Source organism: Carassius auratus, chromosome 11, assembly GCF_003368295.1.
Source record: "Carassius auratus strain Wakin chromosome 11, ASM336829v1, whole genome shotgun sequence".
In the NCBI taxonomy this organism is placed as follows: domain Eukaryota; kingdom Metazoa; phylum Chordata; class Actinopteri; order Cypriniformes; family Cyprinidae; genus Carassius; species Carassius auratus.
The window spans coordinates 382,519-399,388 of NC_039253.1; the positions used below are offsets into that span (position 1 = coordinate 382,519).

Below are 16,870 nucleotides of genomic sequence, written 5' to 3' on the forward strand. Positions count from 1 at the left end.
TTCTTTTTCTTTTTTTCTTTTTTTGTGCCGTCTACCGTTTATTTATTGATTGAATAATAATCAATAATACATACATACAAATTAGTTTAGGCGATTACTGTCCCTGGCAAATAAACATAAAATCTGTTATAACACACGAGATCTCGTTTAAACAGTTTAAGTAGCTTTTCATCTTTCATCTTTTAATTTCTCTTCAAATAACAGTTCGCCATGTTCCATATGGATAAAATTAAAATGTAAAATAAATTTTAATTATAAAAAACATTTAAAAAATGATAAAACATTATTATAGTTACAAGGGAATTTAGCTGTTTTTACCATATTTATTTTTTGTACGAAGCTGTACCTTACTAACAGCCTGGCAAAAATAAATAAATAAAATGTATTAAAAAAATGTATTTACTAACACTGAATCAGCTTTAAATATGACCCTACATTAATAGGATGTATTGTTTACGTGCGGTACCCACAGCAGGTATCCAGAGCCTGAGCCACGCCCATTTTACGCAAACATTATACTCTTATCCAATCACCTTCCAGTTCCCAGCGCAGCTCATGAATAAAAATAACTTTTTATTACAACATCGAGAGACTGCTAGATGGTGTGGAGGTTTAGTTGGGGAATATTGACCGAAAACCCGTGGACCCCAACAAATCTCCTAAAAAGGACTATTTTGCCTCCTTCAAGCCATCAGGTTGACTATGGCGCACGCCGGGGCTCTGCTGCTGATTTTACTGCAGTTAGTCCTCATCATCTCAGCACAGGTAGGAAACAATGACTTTTTTTTGCACTAGAGATGGACAGTGTAACTCAATGGTTTTTAAAATATCTTGATGATAAAAAATAGAGACAAAAACATAAAAAATATATAGACAAAAAAATAATGTGTTTTGATGTGACATTATTAAAGAACATATAAGCCACTAAAGCACCAAAGATTTGTTTTTGTTTTGTCACATATGCACTATTTCTTAATGCCAAGTTTCTTCATTAAGTGTATATGAGTCTGCATGCATCTGAGAGCTGGCGCATTTCTTGACATATGGAAGGTATTTTGGGTAAAATGGTCCAGGTGTGCACAGCTGTTATCACTTTCCCAGGATAAGCATCTAACCACAGCATCAGTCACACCTACAAAGACTGCATTGTTCTGAAGGCTAAACTATTGGGATTGAGCAAGCAGAGTTTTTTTTTCTGTAAATGCATTTCTGTTATTATTGTTGTATTTTTTTTAGAGGGGGCCAGTTGGTCCCAAAGGACTACCTGGACCTCCAGGGCTTCCTGGGTTTTCTGGTGTTGACGGCATTGATGTGAGTCACTATCTATCTATCTATCTATCTATCTATCTATCTATCTATCTATCTATCTATCTATCTATCTATCTATCTATCTATCTATCTATCTATCTATCAGAGATTTTCTGATTTCTCAGTTTACAGTATGGCATATTCTTGTAGCCTTGAATAACAACTCGTATTTGAGTTATTTAATTAGTATTTCGTATGATTTCAGGGTGAGAGGGGACCTGGCCCTGGCCCAGATGGCCCCCCAGTAAGTATTTGTCTTTTTTCATGACATAAATAAGCTCTGCATAGCTGAAATGATGTGCAACAGTCCATTAATCTGATAATTTCTTTAGGGCCTTGATGGGGACAATGGGAAGGATGGATTAAATGGGCTTCCAGGAAAACCAGGAGCGGATGTGAGTCTTGTTCTTTATTTTTGTAAAGGTCTAGAAACCGAGATAAAATCAGCTTTTCTTTTCTAAGTAACACTTGCAGCATCAGAGCCTGTGAGTGTAGTTTACATTGGAGGGGTCTGAGTGAAAAAAAAAGCTCCTGGATGGAAAAAAGAACCGGAGAGGAGAGGAAAGAGAAAGCAGAGTGAGCCTAATATTGGCTTCCTGATGAAAACAGAGGCCTTTTTGTACAAGTATGGAGCTGTGGGAGCTGAGCACACCGACTGCTTTGTGGCTCCCCTGAGCGTTATAATTGAGCTAGTGCTATAGTTAATCAAAGCACAAATCATTTCTTTATCACTGTTTTTGTGTTGTGTTCATATATATTTACTCGAGAACTGGTATCTAAGATATTAAGAGACTCCTTTTCAGAGATTATATCATGAATTAATTCTTACACCCCTGGCAAATATATTTTCATTTTAAAGCATGAATGAATATTTCTTTTAAAGCATGAATGAATGAATTTATTTTTTTGCTTCTAAAGTAAATTATCTTCTTTATTTTCTTTAAAGGACATCTAAATATTTTTCCTAGATTTTTTTATTTTTTATTTTTGTAGAGTAGCCTATTATTTAAACATTACTGTGAAAAAAAGAAGCTCTATCTAATTATGAGCATTATGAGCCTATCATGTTGGCATTATTTGTACAAAAAAAAAAAACTTTTTTGTATGAATGGTTGAATTATATTATTACTGATGCAAATAAGTTAAGTAAAAAAAATGCATTCTGAATGCATAATGTTATATAAAAATGTCACTTATAGATATAGATATGCTTCCTGTTTTCCTTCAAGTGTTGAATACAGGTATCTACAGTGGTCTGCTGTACATACATTAGATAACATGTGGGCGGGGTTTGCTACTTCACAAAGTCAGGGGATTGGTAAATGTCATTTATGATTGATCAGTGTGTCTGTGTCTGAAGCAGTTAATTAATTTCCTACAGTTTTAAACAATATTACCAAAATGAAATAATGAGCTGAAATTCTGAAGCTGTATCACAATAACATTAGTTCAGCGATCAGTTCAGTGAATAGAATAACAGAAATTTGATCTGGATTCAGTTAAAGTGAAGCCCGTGCTGACAGATGGTTTTGTCTTTCTAAGGGTTTGACTGGACCCCGTGGTGCCCCTGGCCCTGTTGGCCCTCCTGGACAAAAAGTAAGTTCAGACTTATGCACTATTCTAGTATAAATAGTGTAAGTAGTGTGTTAACACTCACAATTCACTGCACCTTTAACACCCAGATGATGCACTTAACCGAAAATATGATGTGTGGAATGTTGGACACTTCATGCACTCAATTGTCACAGTAACGAAGGGGGAGGGGCTATCAGATTCCGATTATGAATGAGAAAATAACATTATATAATTCATTCACTACATGGTTGAGAACATAGTGTATGAGTGCATAGTGTGTCATTTGGGACACAGCTTTAATATTAAGTTCCACTTATTATTTCACTTTTTTCAGTTAATAATATGTTTAATATATTAGGTCTTTATTGTGAATGGCTGTATTGTAGCATCAGTGATGCTTCATTTGAAAAAGAAAAAAAATTATCTCTAAATCATTAAAATGCACTTAAAAGATCCTGTGGTTTGACATTTATTCCTTCTCAGGGTGAACCTGGTGAGCCTGGACAAAGGGGAGCCATTGTGAGTAAATGCTTCGAATTCTCTTCATCAAATGTGTAATAAAAATAATCTTAATAGGGATGTTTCTTATTATGCAAAAATATATCTGTTTAAACAGTGACCAGATGGTTGTACACACTTTGAGCTGATGTAAGCATTAGGCCATTCAATAAAGTTCAGGCCTATGGTCTTCTAGTGTGTTTTGTAATGTAATGTTGCAAGGCTGTACACTTTGTTCGATTTTTTTTCCTTGCTAATTTGGAGTCATTGCACATCTGTTACTTTGTTTACAGGGTGTTGGAGAGGATGGTGAAGCTGTGAGTGCATTTGATTATGGATTAGTCTTTTTAATAGGGGACATTATACGTACATAGATCTTTAGTTTTTCTAGAGGAGACTGTTTAATTGTTTTCCTTTTCTACTGAAGGGTGCTGATGGGGAAGATGGGTTACCTGGAGAGCTGGGCAAAGTTGGACCTCCTGTATGTAACATCATTCCTTCATACACAGATCTCGAAAAATAAATCAAAATCAAATAGATGAATAATAAATTGGAGTATCTGTCTCTGGTTCCGCTGTAAAGGGAAGTCGTGGACCGAGAGGTTCTCCTGGTGATCCAGGTCTGGCAGGACCCAGAGTAAGTAATGTTTAGATCGTAATGATCATTCACTGATATCCTGGAGTCATAAATGGCTGGAAAACAGTACTGTTGAACTTTATTACTTCTATTCGCAGGGCCCTCCTGGAGTCTGGGATGGTAAGGAGCTGGTATGTATCCTCAAGTCTTATATCTGGTAGACAACAATTGAGCAATGTTTTCAATAACATTCCTATTATAGTTGATTACTATGGAATTGCTAGTTAATATCTGAGATTTTCATTCAGAAACGAAGCATTTTTTTGGTATAAATTCAAAGGTATTTGACCTTTAGCTAAACTGCTGTTAATGTTTTTCAAAACTAAAAGTGAACAAACACCACAACATCACACTTGATGACTGGTTGGCATGTAAATGTTTTAATTGAGGTGAAACATAGTATGAACTATTTCCCGTACCTCATAAGTTGATAAATTGATCTGTCTTTGTTATGTTTCTCAGTGTCCAAATGCCTGTACTTCTGGCCTGAATGGTTACACGGGTCTTCCAGGCATGAAGGTAAGATTGAAATGATGTTTAGTTCACACTTTCATGATTCCTTAAATAAGTATTGCTCATTTTGGTGCTTTGTTCATCTTTAGGGCCACAAAGGTGTCAAAGGTGAATCAGGTGAACCAGGAAGGCAAGGACATAAGGTGACAGTAGCGTAGATCAACTTTGGTGGACCTCAATTGTATCAAATTGAGGTCCACAGCACATCATTGTAAGAATAATTAAACAAAGATCCAGTCGGAGTGTGTTATTTTGTTGTGTTTCTTTTACATGTTACAGGGTGAAGAAGGAGACCAGGGAGCACCTGGAGATCCAGGAGCACAAGGCCTTCCTGTAAAAAAAGACATTACTTCTCTACTGTCATTTGTTTGTGTCTGGTGTGAGAGTGCTGTCACGCAACATCTCTTTGTGTGCTTGGTTTCTTATTATAGGGTCCACAGGGTCTCCGAGGAATCACAGGGATGATGGGCCCTAAAGGAGACAGGGTGAGGGTCTAAAGTTGAAAAAGCTTTCTTAAATCCTAAGAATCGATTAATCTAGCCTTTTCCGGTTAATGAACGCAACATTGTAGCTCGCCACGCATCCAATAAATCCCATTAAGGTATGTGCTTTGTTACTTTTGATATGAAACAGAAGTCTCAGATTTCAATTCAAAGATTTTATTACCATTTTCAAACAATAAATCCCGTTTTGGTGCTGTGTTTAATGTGGAGTGACAGTCAGATCCATTTGCTGAAGTCACATTTATTAATATAGCATTTGATGTACAATGTGTCAAAGCAGATTACAGAATTAAACAGGAAAGTAGCGTGTCGATAATGCAAGAGGACAAAAGTAAACACTCATTGATTCATCATCGTCCAGCTCAGTTCAGTTCAAATAGTTTCTGTGCAATCAAGTCGATATTATTGTCAGAAATTAAGTGAAATGAAGAAATTTTGCTAGATATATGCGCCATATAACATAATTTATAATTTTCACTGTTACTCAATAATACATTTTTGTTGGAATAAATCTGTCAAATTTTTATGATAGCCATGATTTAAATGTTTATATTAAAAAAATAATAATCTGGAGTAGAAATATAATTTAAGTTAGTATTATTGCTTTATTATTATGAAAACTTGTGTAATTTATGTTTGTATACAAATCAGTTAATTTGAACCTTCAATATTATAGTCGAATGTAACTCTAAGGTTTATTTTACAGCATTAATTGAGAAATTTCGTTTCCTGTACTATACCTGATATATCCAAAATAACCGATATTGAGCAAGCTCCTGAATCTAAATCTAATCTGTGAAACTCATAAAAAATCATCAAAACCCAGCCCTAGATCTTCAAAATCTTAATCACTAACAATATATTTTGAAATGACCAAATGTATTCTCTTCTCCTTTAGGGATCCCGTGGAAATGTTGGCGACCTGGGCCCTCAGGGTATTCAGGGCGCTCCTGTAAGTGTCAAAATCAAAATGACAGATTTTTACCCTACAAGTCAACATATAGATTTATATTGTTTTTCAATTTTTAAGGGTGATCGGGGTCAAAGAGGAAAAGTAGGTGAGACTGGACCAAAAGGAGCTCAGGTGAGTTATCATCCAACAACAAAACAACACATGCATTATATTTATCATGTCATATAACAGCTCAAGTAGACTCAACAAGCTTGCAATATTTTGATTTCTAATATGGCTTCTTCTTTCTAGGGTCCTCTGGGGTTGCAGGGACTTATGGGTTTACCTGGACCGAAAGGAGAGACTGTAAGTTACCTGTGTGGCAGTTTTATGAATGCTATTCTATATTGTATTATAGAATATAGAATAATATATTGTCTCTTTGTGATGTAGGGTCTGCCTGGGGTGGATGCTCGTGACGGTATTCCAGGGCTGCCCGCAGTGAAGGTAATGACTTGAATTCATGCCTGCAGAGAAAAATCATTTACATCACTGTTTGTCTCTTTCTATGGTGAAGCGATTTTTTAAAATCTGAATATTGTTTTAGGGTCTTCCTGGAAAAGTTGGCTCACCTGGTGAGGCTGGACTTCAGGGATTTCCAGTGAGTATGAGCTTTGACGCCGGTTCAATATGCAATTAATATACCGTGATATCTACTTTGAATGGCTTGCATTTTTAATACTTTCTTCTCCTTCAGGGTTTGCCAGGCATTCCAGGAGCAAAAGGTCACATGGGTGTAAAAGTAGGTGATTTAAGTGAAAATCATTAGAGTGTATCCTCATAAAAGGGTGCTTTTTTTGTTTTGTTATCTTGGTATATCTAAGATAGATTCCTGCTTTAAACATTAAAATGTTCATTAAGATTTTCAGAAAGATTTTATATATATATATCCCTTTTTTTTTTTTAGCAAGGATGCATTAAATTAATCAAGTGACAGTAAAGATTTTTGCATCAAAAATCCTGAAAAAAATTAACCATGTTTTCTACAAAAATATAAAGCAGCACAATATTAAACAGCTTTTAACATTAATAATCTTGAGTACCAGTCATCATGATTTCTGAAGAATCTTAGTAATGATGCCAACATTTTTTCAATGCCCATTTTTGATTGTTTATTTCTTACCAGCAAATGGCCGATTCCAGTACCTATTATTTGCTGTATTATCATTTGCAATGAGAGCTAACCACCGCATTGTATTCACAATCCAGCAGTTATATTTTGTATTTCAGTTGGATTATATAAATTCAAGATTTAAAGAAAAACATGATGCCTGGTCAACCAGTGCATCTGTAGTGTCCATTAACAGGGAGGATAACCTGTTTTGTCTTTGCTCCAGGGAAATACTGGTAATCCAGGTGTGGCAGGTCTGATTGGAAATAATGGAAAAACAGTGAGTCACGGTTATCCATTTGTTCAGCACAGCTTGCAGGACTATGTGGATGGATGAAAGTCTTCTGATGTTTTGATTTCAGGGGGAACGTGGCGAGCAGGGAGAGGTGGGACCAGTCGGACCAAGAGGTGGGCCAGTGAGTATATTTCCATTCCCATCATATAGTGTCATCTGAAGAAATGTGTCGCTTCTATAATGTTCTTTCTTTTTCTCCAGGGTGAGAGAGGAGTGAGAGGTCCTGATGGGGCTGCAGGGTCACCAGGTGCGAGGGTGAGTCATCACAAACCACAATTCCACCATAAAAGAAGATTTTGATTTAAATTAGACTGTACAATCTTGAAATTTGAAGCAAAAACTAAATGATGAAAACTGAATTATATATAAAACACTGAACAAAAACAGGAGACCTGATGAATGAGAATGCAAATTCACTCTCTGCCAGCAGGTGGCACTTATGGAACAGCAGCGATACAGCATTTCCTTTTATACCGCTTTAAACAAAGCTTATAAACACTACTTTAACATAAATATAATACCATCTAATTTTTCCCCCTCAGAGATACATTCATATAAACCCCTAGTCCCAATTGTGTCTTGATTCGTTTAACATCTCAACCAACTTGAATTCTCACATATTTTCATCTATTTTAAACTGGCTGGGTGTGCATTGCTACATCCCTACTCTTTGGTGAAGCTTCTTGGCAATTGAGAATAGGCTGGAGCTACAAAAGTTGAAGTTGAAGGACAAATGAAAGAAGAAGAGAAATCTTTGGAAGATGACAAATAAGACACATGAGAACAGTTTCCACAGAAATCAAACATCCTTTAAAATGTCGAAGGTCCTGTCCCATATTGTAGACATTATGCGGAAGTCTTGTTGCATTCTCACGCACAAATCTCTGAAGTCTAAAACACTGGGGTGTCCACAATTAAACAAAGTGTAGAAGCAGGACAGTGTGGGCTAAGGTAACCATTTGGGACAGGCCAAAATATCATTTCATCGCTATGAAACATTATTAAATATCTTACAAAGTAAATATTTAGTTGGTTCTTGAACATAACCTCTATATCTACATACATTAAAAAGACAAGTGTGTGTGTGTTAGACACTTTGAAGTGTATTTACAACACAGTCTATGCACAAGTAAAATTTTACTTGTGCATAGTATTTTTGTTTTGTTTGTAGTCTTGCATTAGAAATAACAAAGAGGGATCAATATTGGGACCCAGTGACTCATTTGTACCTGTAAACTTGTGCTACAACAAACTGAACACAATCAGAAACATGTTTGACTTGCTCTTAGCTCTCAGATTCTTGTCCAATGCTGAAGAGCTTAATAGTGCACCAAACTCTAATGCAATCTCCTTAGAAAGCTCTAGTGAGCTTTAGTACAGTAATCGGCTGGTAGGGGCATGAATAGCCGTTTGTTATTGAGGCCTAGTAGCTGGGGGTATTTTCTTTGGTAAGGGGATATTCAGAGCAGGACGGGGGGCTGAATGAGCCCTCTGTCTTGCAGGAATTCCTTCAAGCAGCCAGCGAAGGGCATCAGGATTGATCATAGTCCACATCCATCCACACAGTCCCGCCAGCACCCTGCTCACTGTGTTTTTTTAGAGCAGATGTGGTTTGTGCAGCAGCTACGGGCACAGGCCATGTAGTGTTCATAAATTTGTATTTATTTCTGTGTGTCTGTGTATTTATGTATTTTACAGGGAGCTAAAGGAGATCCGGGCCTCCCTGGTCTTCCCGGGCCTGCTGGCTTCATCGGGCAGAAAGGCGACAGGGTAGGATTTCAAGAGCAGAAACTGCCGATCGATTCGAAATAAAAAAAGAGCTGATCCAATAATTTAATAAAAAATTTTAAGTTCAAAATATCTTGCTACCATAACGCTCTATTTGCATACTGTTTATGCATACTATTCTGAATACTGTGCAGAGTGTGAAAATGTATGAAATCATAGAAATACATTTAAATGCCAAAATGCCTTAAGAAAAAGAGAACTAAAGATACTCATTTATCAAACAGGAAACTGTGTGTTGTGTGTTGCACTTGGCCTACAATAAAAAGACAGATTTTTTTTTTCAGATACAAGTTGCGAAAATATTATTATTATTATTATTATTATTAATTAAAAATGCATTCTATTTTGCATAGCCATTTTAAAGACAGTTGTCTGCTGGTTATAATTAAGATTAAAAGCACAATCTTATTTTACCATTCTCCAGGGGGCTGTGGGTCTAACTGGTCCAAAAGGAGAGCAAGTAAGCCAATACATACAGTACATATACAGTGTATATGTATATATATATATATATATATATATATATATATATGTGTGTGTGTGTGTGTGTGTGTGTGTGTGTCATTTTAGTTTTCCATTATATAACATGAGTTAAATCTATATTATAATGCATCTAATGCATGTTTGTTTAGGGACCATCTGGTGAAGAGGGAACACCTGGAGACAAAGGAGATGTTGTAAGTACAGATATATAACAGCACAGATATTTGAATGTCTTTGGATGTATTGGTTATGTATTCACTCATGACCCTCTTGCTGGTCCTGAACTTCCATGTCTATTTATTTTCCCAGGGTGATGAGGGAGAGCCAGGCGAGAAAGGATCGGTGAGATTGCTTTGAGAAGTGATGCTATTGTTACTGAAATAAATGTTAAATGAATTACAAAAAAAAGAAAAAAAAAAGATATATATATGACAAAAAAAAAAACAACAACAAAAATACTGAAATGAAAAGGAAAATATAAAATAAAAACTAATTCAAAATATTAATAAAATCTAATAGCATGTCACTGATATACAGTGGTGGGCAGAATTATTAGAACACTACTATTTAATCCTTAAACATTGTATTAATCCATAAAATGTCAATAAGTGCACAAAATTCAATGTTGGCCTCCTTAGAAATGTAGCAATGTTTAGCATTTGTTGTGTTCAGACAGGAAAACCAGGAGACACAGGAAATAAAGGGCCAGAGGGTGGGCGTGGCCAACCTGGACCCGAGGGCCTAGCTGGAGAGCCCGGCCCAAGAGGCATGCAAGGAGACAGAGGGGTACCCGGACTGCCTGGGGGACAGGGACGACCAGTACGCCTGCTTTAATCATCTCATTACTGCCGCCTTAAATATGAGACACTTTTATCATGGAGACTTTGATTTCACTGTTCTAAACCTGCACTAAATAAGGAATTCTACCTCAGTGTGATTTGTTCCACCACAGTCTTTTGTACATGGATTAAATTAGGAAATATTAATCGTATCCACATGATTTTCCTCCAGGGCCGAGCACCCGCAGATGAACACATCAAGCAGGTCTGCATGAGGGTTTTGCATGGTCAGTATTTTGTTATCCTAAAAGATATTTACAATGTATGCTCGACTCATTGTTGAATTCGTTTTTTGGATTTTAGTTTTTTTAATGGATTTGCCATTTCCGGTTTCCTCACAGGACAGCTCGCCCAGTTGGCAGCCAGTCTGACAAGGCCAGAGTCGGGCATCTCTGGGTTGCCAGGTCCTCCTGGTCCCTCTGGCCCTCCAGGGCCTGCTGGAGACAATGGCTTCCCTGGGCATCCTGGAAGCAGAGGACTGCCGGGTCTCAAAGGGCCCCCGGGGCTCATAGGGAGGAAAGGGCCCAAAGGTACGAAGCCACATATTTTTTTGCAAAGGTGAAAGATTTCCCCATACAGATTTTGCAAAGGTTTAAAGTTGGTCAAGTGGATCTTCCCAGAACATCATTTTAGAACATGAAGCACCATCTGTTACACTATTAAACCTTTGTTTTCTCTCCTTCATTTAGGTGACCAAGGTGACAGGGGAGATAGAGGGCCCACAGCGGTGGGGGATAAAGGAATACCCGGACCACCAGGGCTCCCAGGTAAGAGCAAGGCCTATCTCTTCTCTAATATCCATCACTGTGTGTTAAATGATCACGTTCCTGACTGCTGGCCTGTTTCTCCGTCTGTTTGTCCACCGTCTCTCAGGTGAGCCTGGGAAACCAGCATATGGCAATAACGGGCGTGACGGTCTGAGAGGACCAGCAGGTGTTCCTGGAATGCCAGGTGTTCCCGGGCCACCAGGTCCCGCCGGCTCTAACGGATACTGCGAGTCATCTCAGTGCGTGCTTCAAGCAGTCGAGGATCCGAGAAGTCTCAAAGAATACAACATGAAGGGACCAGAAGGTCTATGAGCTGACAGCTATCAGTGAGCCACACATCAGAGCCCAGCGTCTCTGGACAGGGGAACTTGAGAGACTAAGAGTGACTCCCTGGACGAGGAGATTTCTGTGCCAGTGGTATATTCAGGTGTGACTGTACTTATCACACACCTGTGTGAAGTTGGATCAATTCATATTAGGGTTCCCAGTTTCATTCAGTCCCCTTTTACTAAGAGAATTATTATTTTGTTGTTTTGGGACATACTTTTGTATAGTTCCAATAATTCTATTAAGATTAAAATTAACCTAAATTGCCCCCTAAATAATGAAATTATAGCTTGCAAAAAATATATACTGTAGTTCAATCTCATTTGTATATACTTTGTATTTTTTAGTTCCTGGATGCATACAAAATCATGTCACCACGACCTGGTCACTTTACACATTAAAAGGACTTAAATCAGAGGGGGTCCTAAACATTGTAAATTTGTCAATATTGCATTGCTAAAAAAAAAAATTTGCAAGCATTTTATTAAATGGTTTTTGGGTTGTTTTAACCTTAGAAACATTCTTTAATTTCTTGAACATTTTTTTTGTGGTTCTTTGCAGTGAGGGAGAGGTCTTGAAGTTAAAAAAAAGTTTCTATATTCTTTATTTATTGTAGAAAAGATTGATGTGACACCAACGGTTGTGAAAGGGGAGGAAAATAAAAGAATTTTGATAAAGTGCTACATGTTTTTAATTTAAAAGTAAAAGCACAGACCAGGTAAAATGCTCCTTCAGTGTCTCTTTATTGTACTCTCAAATTGGCAAACTTGTTTCTTGCTAGACTAAAACACATATCCAATGATATAAATAGGTGATTTTAACAGTACACAATCAAATACCGTACGTATTGAAATATTAAGTTATGCACATCAAATAAAAAGGCATAAAAATACTGCAGACATTGAGTTCCAGTTTTAAGCTAAAACACAAACATCACACTATCGACATGGCAGTAATAGTTAAAGTTTGGATTAAAAAAAAAAAAAAAAAAAGTACTACCCCACCCTTCAATATATTTATAGAAACAGATTTTACTTTCCTAATATTTTTTTTATCTCTCTTCCTGACTTTTTCTGCGATAGACAGAGAAACCTCTCCAAATGCCACAAGAACTCCACCAGATGGTGTCTTTCTGCTGTAAAAATGCATTTATTTTAGATCTGTTCATTAATTACAGATAGACTTAAATCATCAACAACAATAATAATAATAAAAAAATCCATTAAAATGATTTTTTTATGGAACCATTTAGGCAATAAAGCATACTACGTGTTTGGCAGAGTTGGGATATAACCATGTTTCACCAATGCAAACGTCATTGCAAAACACTAAGCTGATGATGAAACAAGCACTTTACCTTGCTGACAGAGGCTCTCCACAGGAAACACATAAAAACAAAGAGAAGGGCGGGGACACTTGTAATCAAATAAGCTTCATTTTTGTAATGCCATTTTCACAGTTACCAATTAAGAGAACAAACTACTTATGCTAGACACAAATTCCCATTACACATTTGAGAAAAAGGCTGATACTCAAGCTTTTACTGAATGCAGCAGTTGTTGCGGTGGCCGTTGGAATCCTTGAATCGAAGACGCATTTTGGGACGATATTTTTCCAGATAGAAGAGCTGCTTGCTGTTGAATGCTCCTCGGCGCTTTCTGGGAAGAAATTAAATAAACCTTTGTCTTTAAGAATGAAGATTGTATTATTTTCAGAAATAGGAAGTTAAACTCACTGTCGAATGAACTGAACAGCATCCTCATATTTCATGCCACCCTCAATCAGGGCCAGAGCAACCAGCACTGGGGCTCTGTAAAAAACACAAAACAGATGACTAAGATTTCCATGCGAATTCCATGTTTACACCTTATGATGCATTCAATGATCTCGACTCCCATAAATTACCTTCCAAGGCCTGCAACACAATGTACAGCGATGCAGCAGCCTGGCTCCTCCCTAAACTTCACCCGAAGAAGATTCAGCCAATCGTTAACGATCTGGTTAGAGGGAGGAGCTCCATCGTCAAAGGGCCAATCCTGCATTAAAAGAAAGCCTGAGATAAGAATGGATATTTCCGTTCATTTGTCATGTAGGTGAACTGCTTCATGAGGACTTACCAGAACCTGAATACCTTCTTTAACAACCAGGTTTGCATCATATGTGGCCTCACACACTCGAACTACCGTCGTCACCCCATATTTCTTCAGTTCCTAATGGAATATCACAGAAGGGATGTTTGGCAGTCACTGTAATCATGAGGGTTTTATAATCGTCTATCCAAACCAACACTCACCTCAATGAATTTGTGTAGCGTGGCATTAGTGGGGTTGTGGGTGATGAGGAATCTCATGTTTTTGTAAGTGATCTCCACCGGGGCAGGTCTATTCATACGAGCCATTTTTTACCTTTTTTTCCAACAGCTTGAAAATCTCAATGAAAAAAATGGAATAACAAAAGAAAATCTGGAGGATACGATTAGGAGAAAAAGAGGTGTGTCCCACAGGTGGGCGGGATTAATAGCAAAAACAGAAAAAGAAAAGAAAAACACTATAAAACGAGGCTGGTCCTCTGGTGGAAGGCGTAGGGCCGACGAGGGCAGTGAACTTCAAAAGATTTTTTTACCCCATCCAGAACCGCCGACCGCTTTGGACGTCTGCTCTCCAAGCCTGATCCCGCCAACAATAAAACTGAACACAAGTCTCTCTTCTGATGAGGTAGTGATGCCGGCCGTTCACTTTTCTGCATAAACGCCGTGCTGAGCCTGGCAGTAGTCGCCACTGCCCTTCAGAAACTCCATAAATGTGTGACCCAAAACACCACAGAACTGCTGCAAGGACACAAGAACAGAAGCACTTCATTTATCTCTCTGGTCCTGATTTAATACAGCCACTTTTATGCTTGTCCAGCTGTGCCAGTAGTTCATTTCTATTTATCCTGGCCTATATTAATGTAATATAAAAAATAATTATATTTACATTTTTATTTCTTATTATATTTTAAATGTATTATATAAGCAGTCTACGTTTTCACACACAATACTTTTTAATTATGTGAAGAAAAAAAAAATAGTTCCTGCAAATTCCAAATTTTTAAGGTTTACGATTTTATATACTTGTAACAATTTTATTTTTCATGGCAAAGAAACGTATTCATGGCAAAACATAAAAAAAGCTTTGTTTATTTTTTCTTAGAAATACAGGATTAATAAGAATAATTTTAAACTTTACAAGTTTTTTTCCCTAAAGTTAAAGGTGCTAGATATTAAACTAGATATTGCAGTCCAAATTCAAAATATTGGAGTTTTTTTTTCACCCGGCCTCTCCTTCTAAGACTTGACGCACGCGCAGGTTGCCAGATTGACAACACAAACAGGAACGAAAGCACTTGATGATGAATGAAATTAAATACCCGGTGGTTTCCACCAACTGGCAACCCAGTATGCCAAAATACAATCGGGTAAACTGGCAGTGGGCAAAAACAAAGACCAATATTCTGCACATTTTCAAAGAAGAATAACTGACTGTACCATTGTTTCTCAGATAAACAACTATGTTAACGTAGTATGTTTCTTAAATATCTGCAAATACATTATGGTGTTTTTATACTTCAGAAGAATCAAAATCTTACAAGCAGCACCTTTATGTAAAGTCCCTCTACACTCCTGTACAGTAGGTGGCGATATGCAATGATTACAAGTTGCAAAAGCCAACAAGAAGAAATACTTGATTTCTGAGGAGGCTGAAGTCTTCACGTCAGTCCCGTGAGGACACACACGTGATTACCACATGCTAAACCTCTTTAAAAAGACGCAACAAACCTCATGTAACGTTACAGAATCGCTCGATCTACAAGTAACGTTAAATCAAATGAAAGGAACAGATGGTTGGTTGAGCTACTTCTCGGCGTGACTTTATGGAAATCAACCGCAAAGGCCACAAATGAAGCCAATAAAATGAACTGTTTCTCGGGTAAAAGTTGCATTTGGTCAGTTTTAAAGGTGGTGAAATATTTGAATTCTACAACCGTTGTACAAAAAGTTTTACACTGAACAAAAACAGAGATTTTAATATCCAAAACATCAGGATATGCTAATTAATACTGACACAAAGATTTCCGCTTGGCTAGTAACGTTATTAGGAATAGGCCAAAAAGCTCACAGATTACATTCGATACTTCATTTGATTCACTTTTTAATCTAATTAATTAAAGTGAAGTAAAAGAGCGAAATATCGTGCCCGGTTCTTAGTGATGTGACGTTAGCTGCGAGGCTAACACCATCATGTTTCAACGACATTATAGCTATAAGATCCAATATTCATAAAGCCACACACTTTTACAGTTTTGTAGATTGTTAAACCTAAATAAAATAAATATTAATGTATACATAAAATGTGGTCGACAACAAACCCTGTTTTGCTCCGTAGCTAATTAATTTAGCTCGCAGATTGAGACTAAATATCAGAAAAATAAACCATGACATCGCTTCAAAACATACATAATTTTACGTTGAAAGGTTTCACTTACTGGAATATGCTTACTCATTGAAGATTGTAGCTTAATCATAAAGCCGCTCCGGAGAATAAATGTTTTGGTGTTTGACCATACAGCGCTGCTGTGTATGTGACGGAGTCTCCGGTAACCGGTTACAGCTGGACTGAAGAAACCGCACCCTACAGCACGCACTGTACAGCCTTACTCACTTAACATCAAACCAAAACTACACTGACATGTGATTAATAACAGCATTATTGTGATGATTGTCATTAATAACAATTGTTTTTATTTTATTATCATATTAATAATAATTATTTTTATTTTATTAATAATTCTTATTTTTATTATCATTAATACTACTACTACTACTACTACTAATAATAATAATAATTATTATTATGGTTATATTATTATTATTTTTATTATTCAAATAATTTTATAAACTTTTTAATTAAATAAAATGTTACAAAATAAAGTTTATCGTGAATTTAATTAAATTCTATTCTTAACACATCCTAAAGTTTTAACAAACAAAAAAAAAACAATAAATATTATTATTAATAAAAGGTTTATTAAATAAACTATTTACAAAATACAGTTTATCGTGTATTTTATTATATGCATATTCTAAACATATCATATACTTTTAATGAAAATTATTATTATAATTAACAATAATATTTTTTTTTCAAATTATATTAAAACATTACAAAATAAAGTTTATGATAGGTATTTCATTATATTAATATTCTAAACACATCCTATACAATTTATAACAACA

General features: G+C 36.4%; 2 protein-coding genes across 2 annotated transcripts; one reads left to right on the plus strand and one right to left on the minus strand.

Annotated features, from left to right (window-relative positions):
• The first annotated feature begins 702 nt into the window (after positions 1-702).
• On the plus strand, positions 703-12,587 carry LOC113110652 (collagen alpha-1(IX) chain-like). The gene is made up of 32 exons (XM_026274780.1): positions 703-765; positions 1,237-1,311; positions 1,514-1,552; positions 1,641-1,703; positions 2,851-2,904; positions 3,367-3,402; positions 3,675-3,698; positions 3,809-3,862; positions 3,964-4,017; positions 4,116-4,148; positions 4,480-4,536; positions 4,620-4,673; positions 4,810-4,863; positions 4,962-5,015; positions 5,932-5,985; positions 6,064-6,117; positions 6,238-6,291; positions 6,379-6,432; positions 6,533-6,586; positions 6,683-6,727; positions 7,323-7,376; positions 7,459-7,512; positions 7,593-7,646; positions 9,090-9,161; positions 9,604-9,639; positions 9,812-9,856; positions 9,972-10,004; positions 10,335-10,481; positions 10,674-10,728; positions 10,843-11,031; positions 11,191-11,268; positions 11,375-12,587. The coding sequence occupies exons 1-32, from the start codon at positions 703-705 to the stop codon at positions 11,578-11,580; spliced, it is 2,052 nt and encodes a 683-aa protein (XP_026130565.1). The 3' UTR covers positions 11,581-12,587.
• Positions 12,322-16,261, minus strand: LOC113110686 (protein tyrosine phosphatase type IVA 1). Its single transcript, XM_026274824.1, has 6 exons — positions 16,120-16,261; positions 13,889-14,422; positions 13,713-13,805; positions 13,501-13,631; positions 13,331-13,405; positions 12,322-13,253 (listed from the first exon to the last, which is right to left on the minus strand). The coding sequence occupies exons 2-6, from the start codon at positions 13,991-13,993 to the stop codon at positions 13,136-13,138; spliced, it is 522 nt and encodes a 173-aa protein (XP_026130609.1). The 5' UTR covers positions 13,994-14,422; positions 16,120-16,261; the 3' UTR covers positions 12,322-13,135.
• Positions 16,262-16,870: the final 609 nt, after the last annotated feature.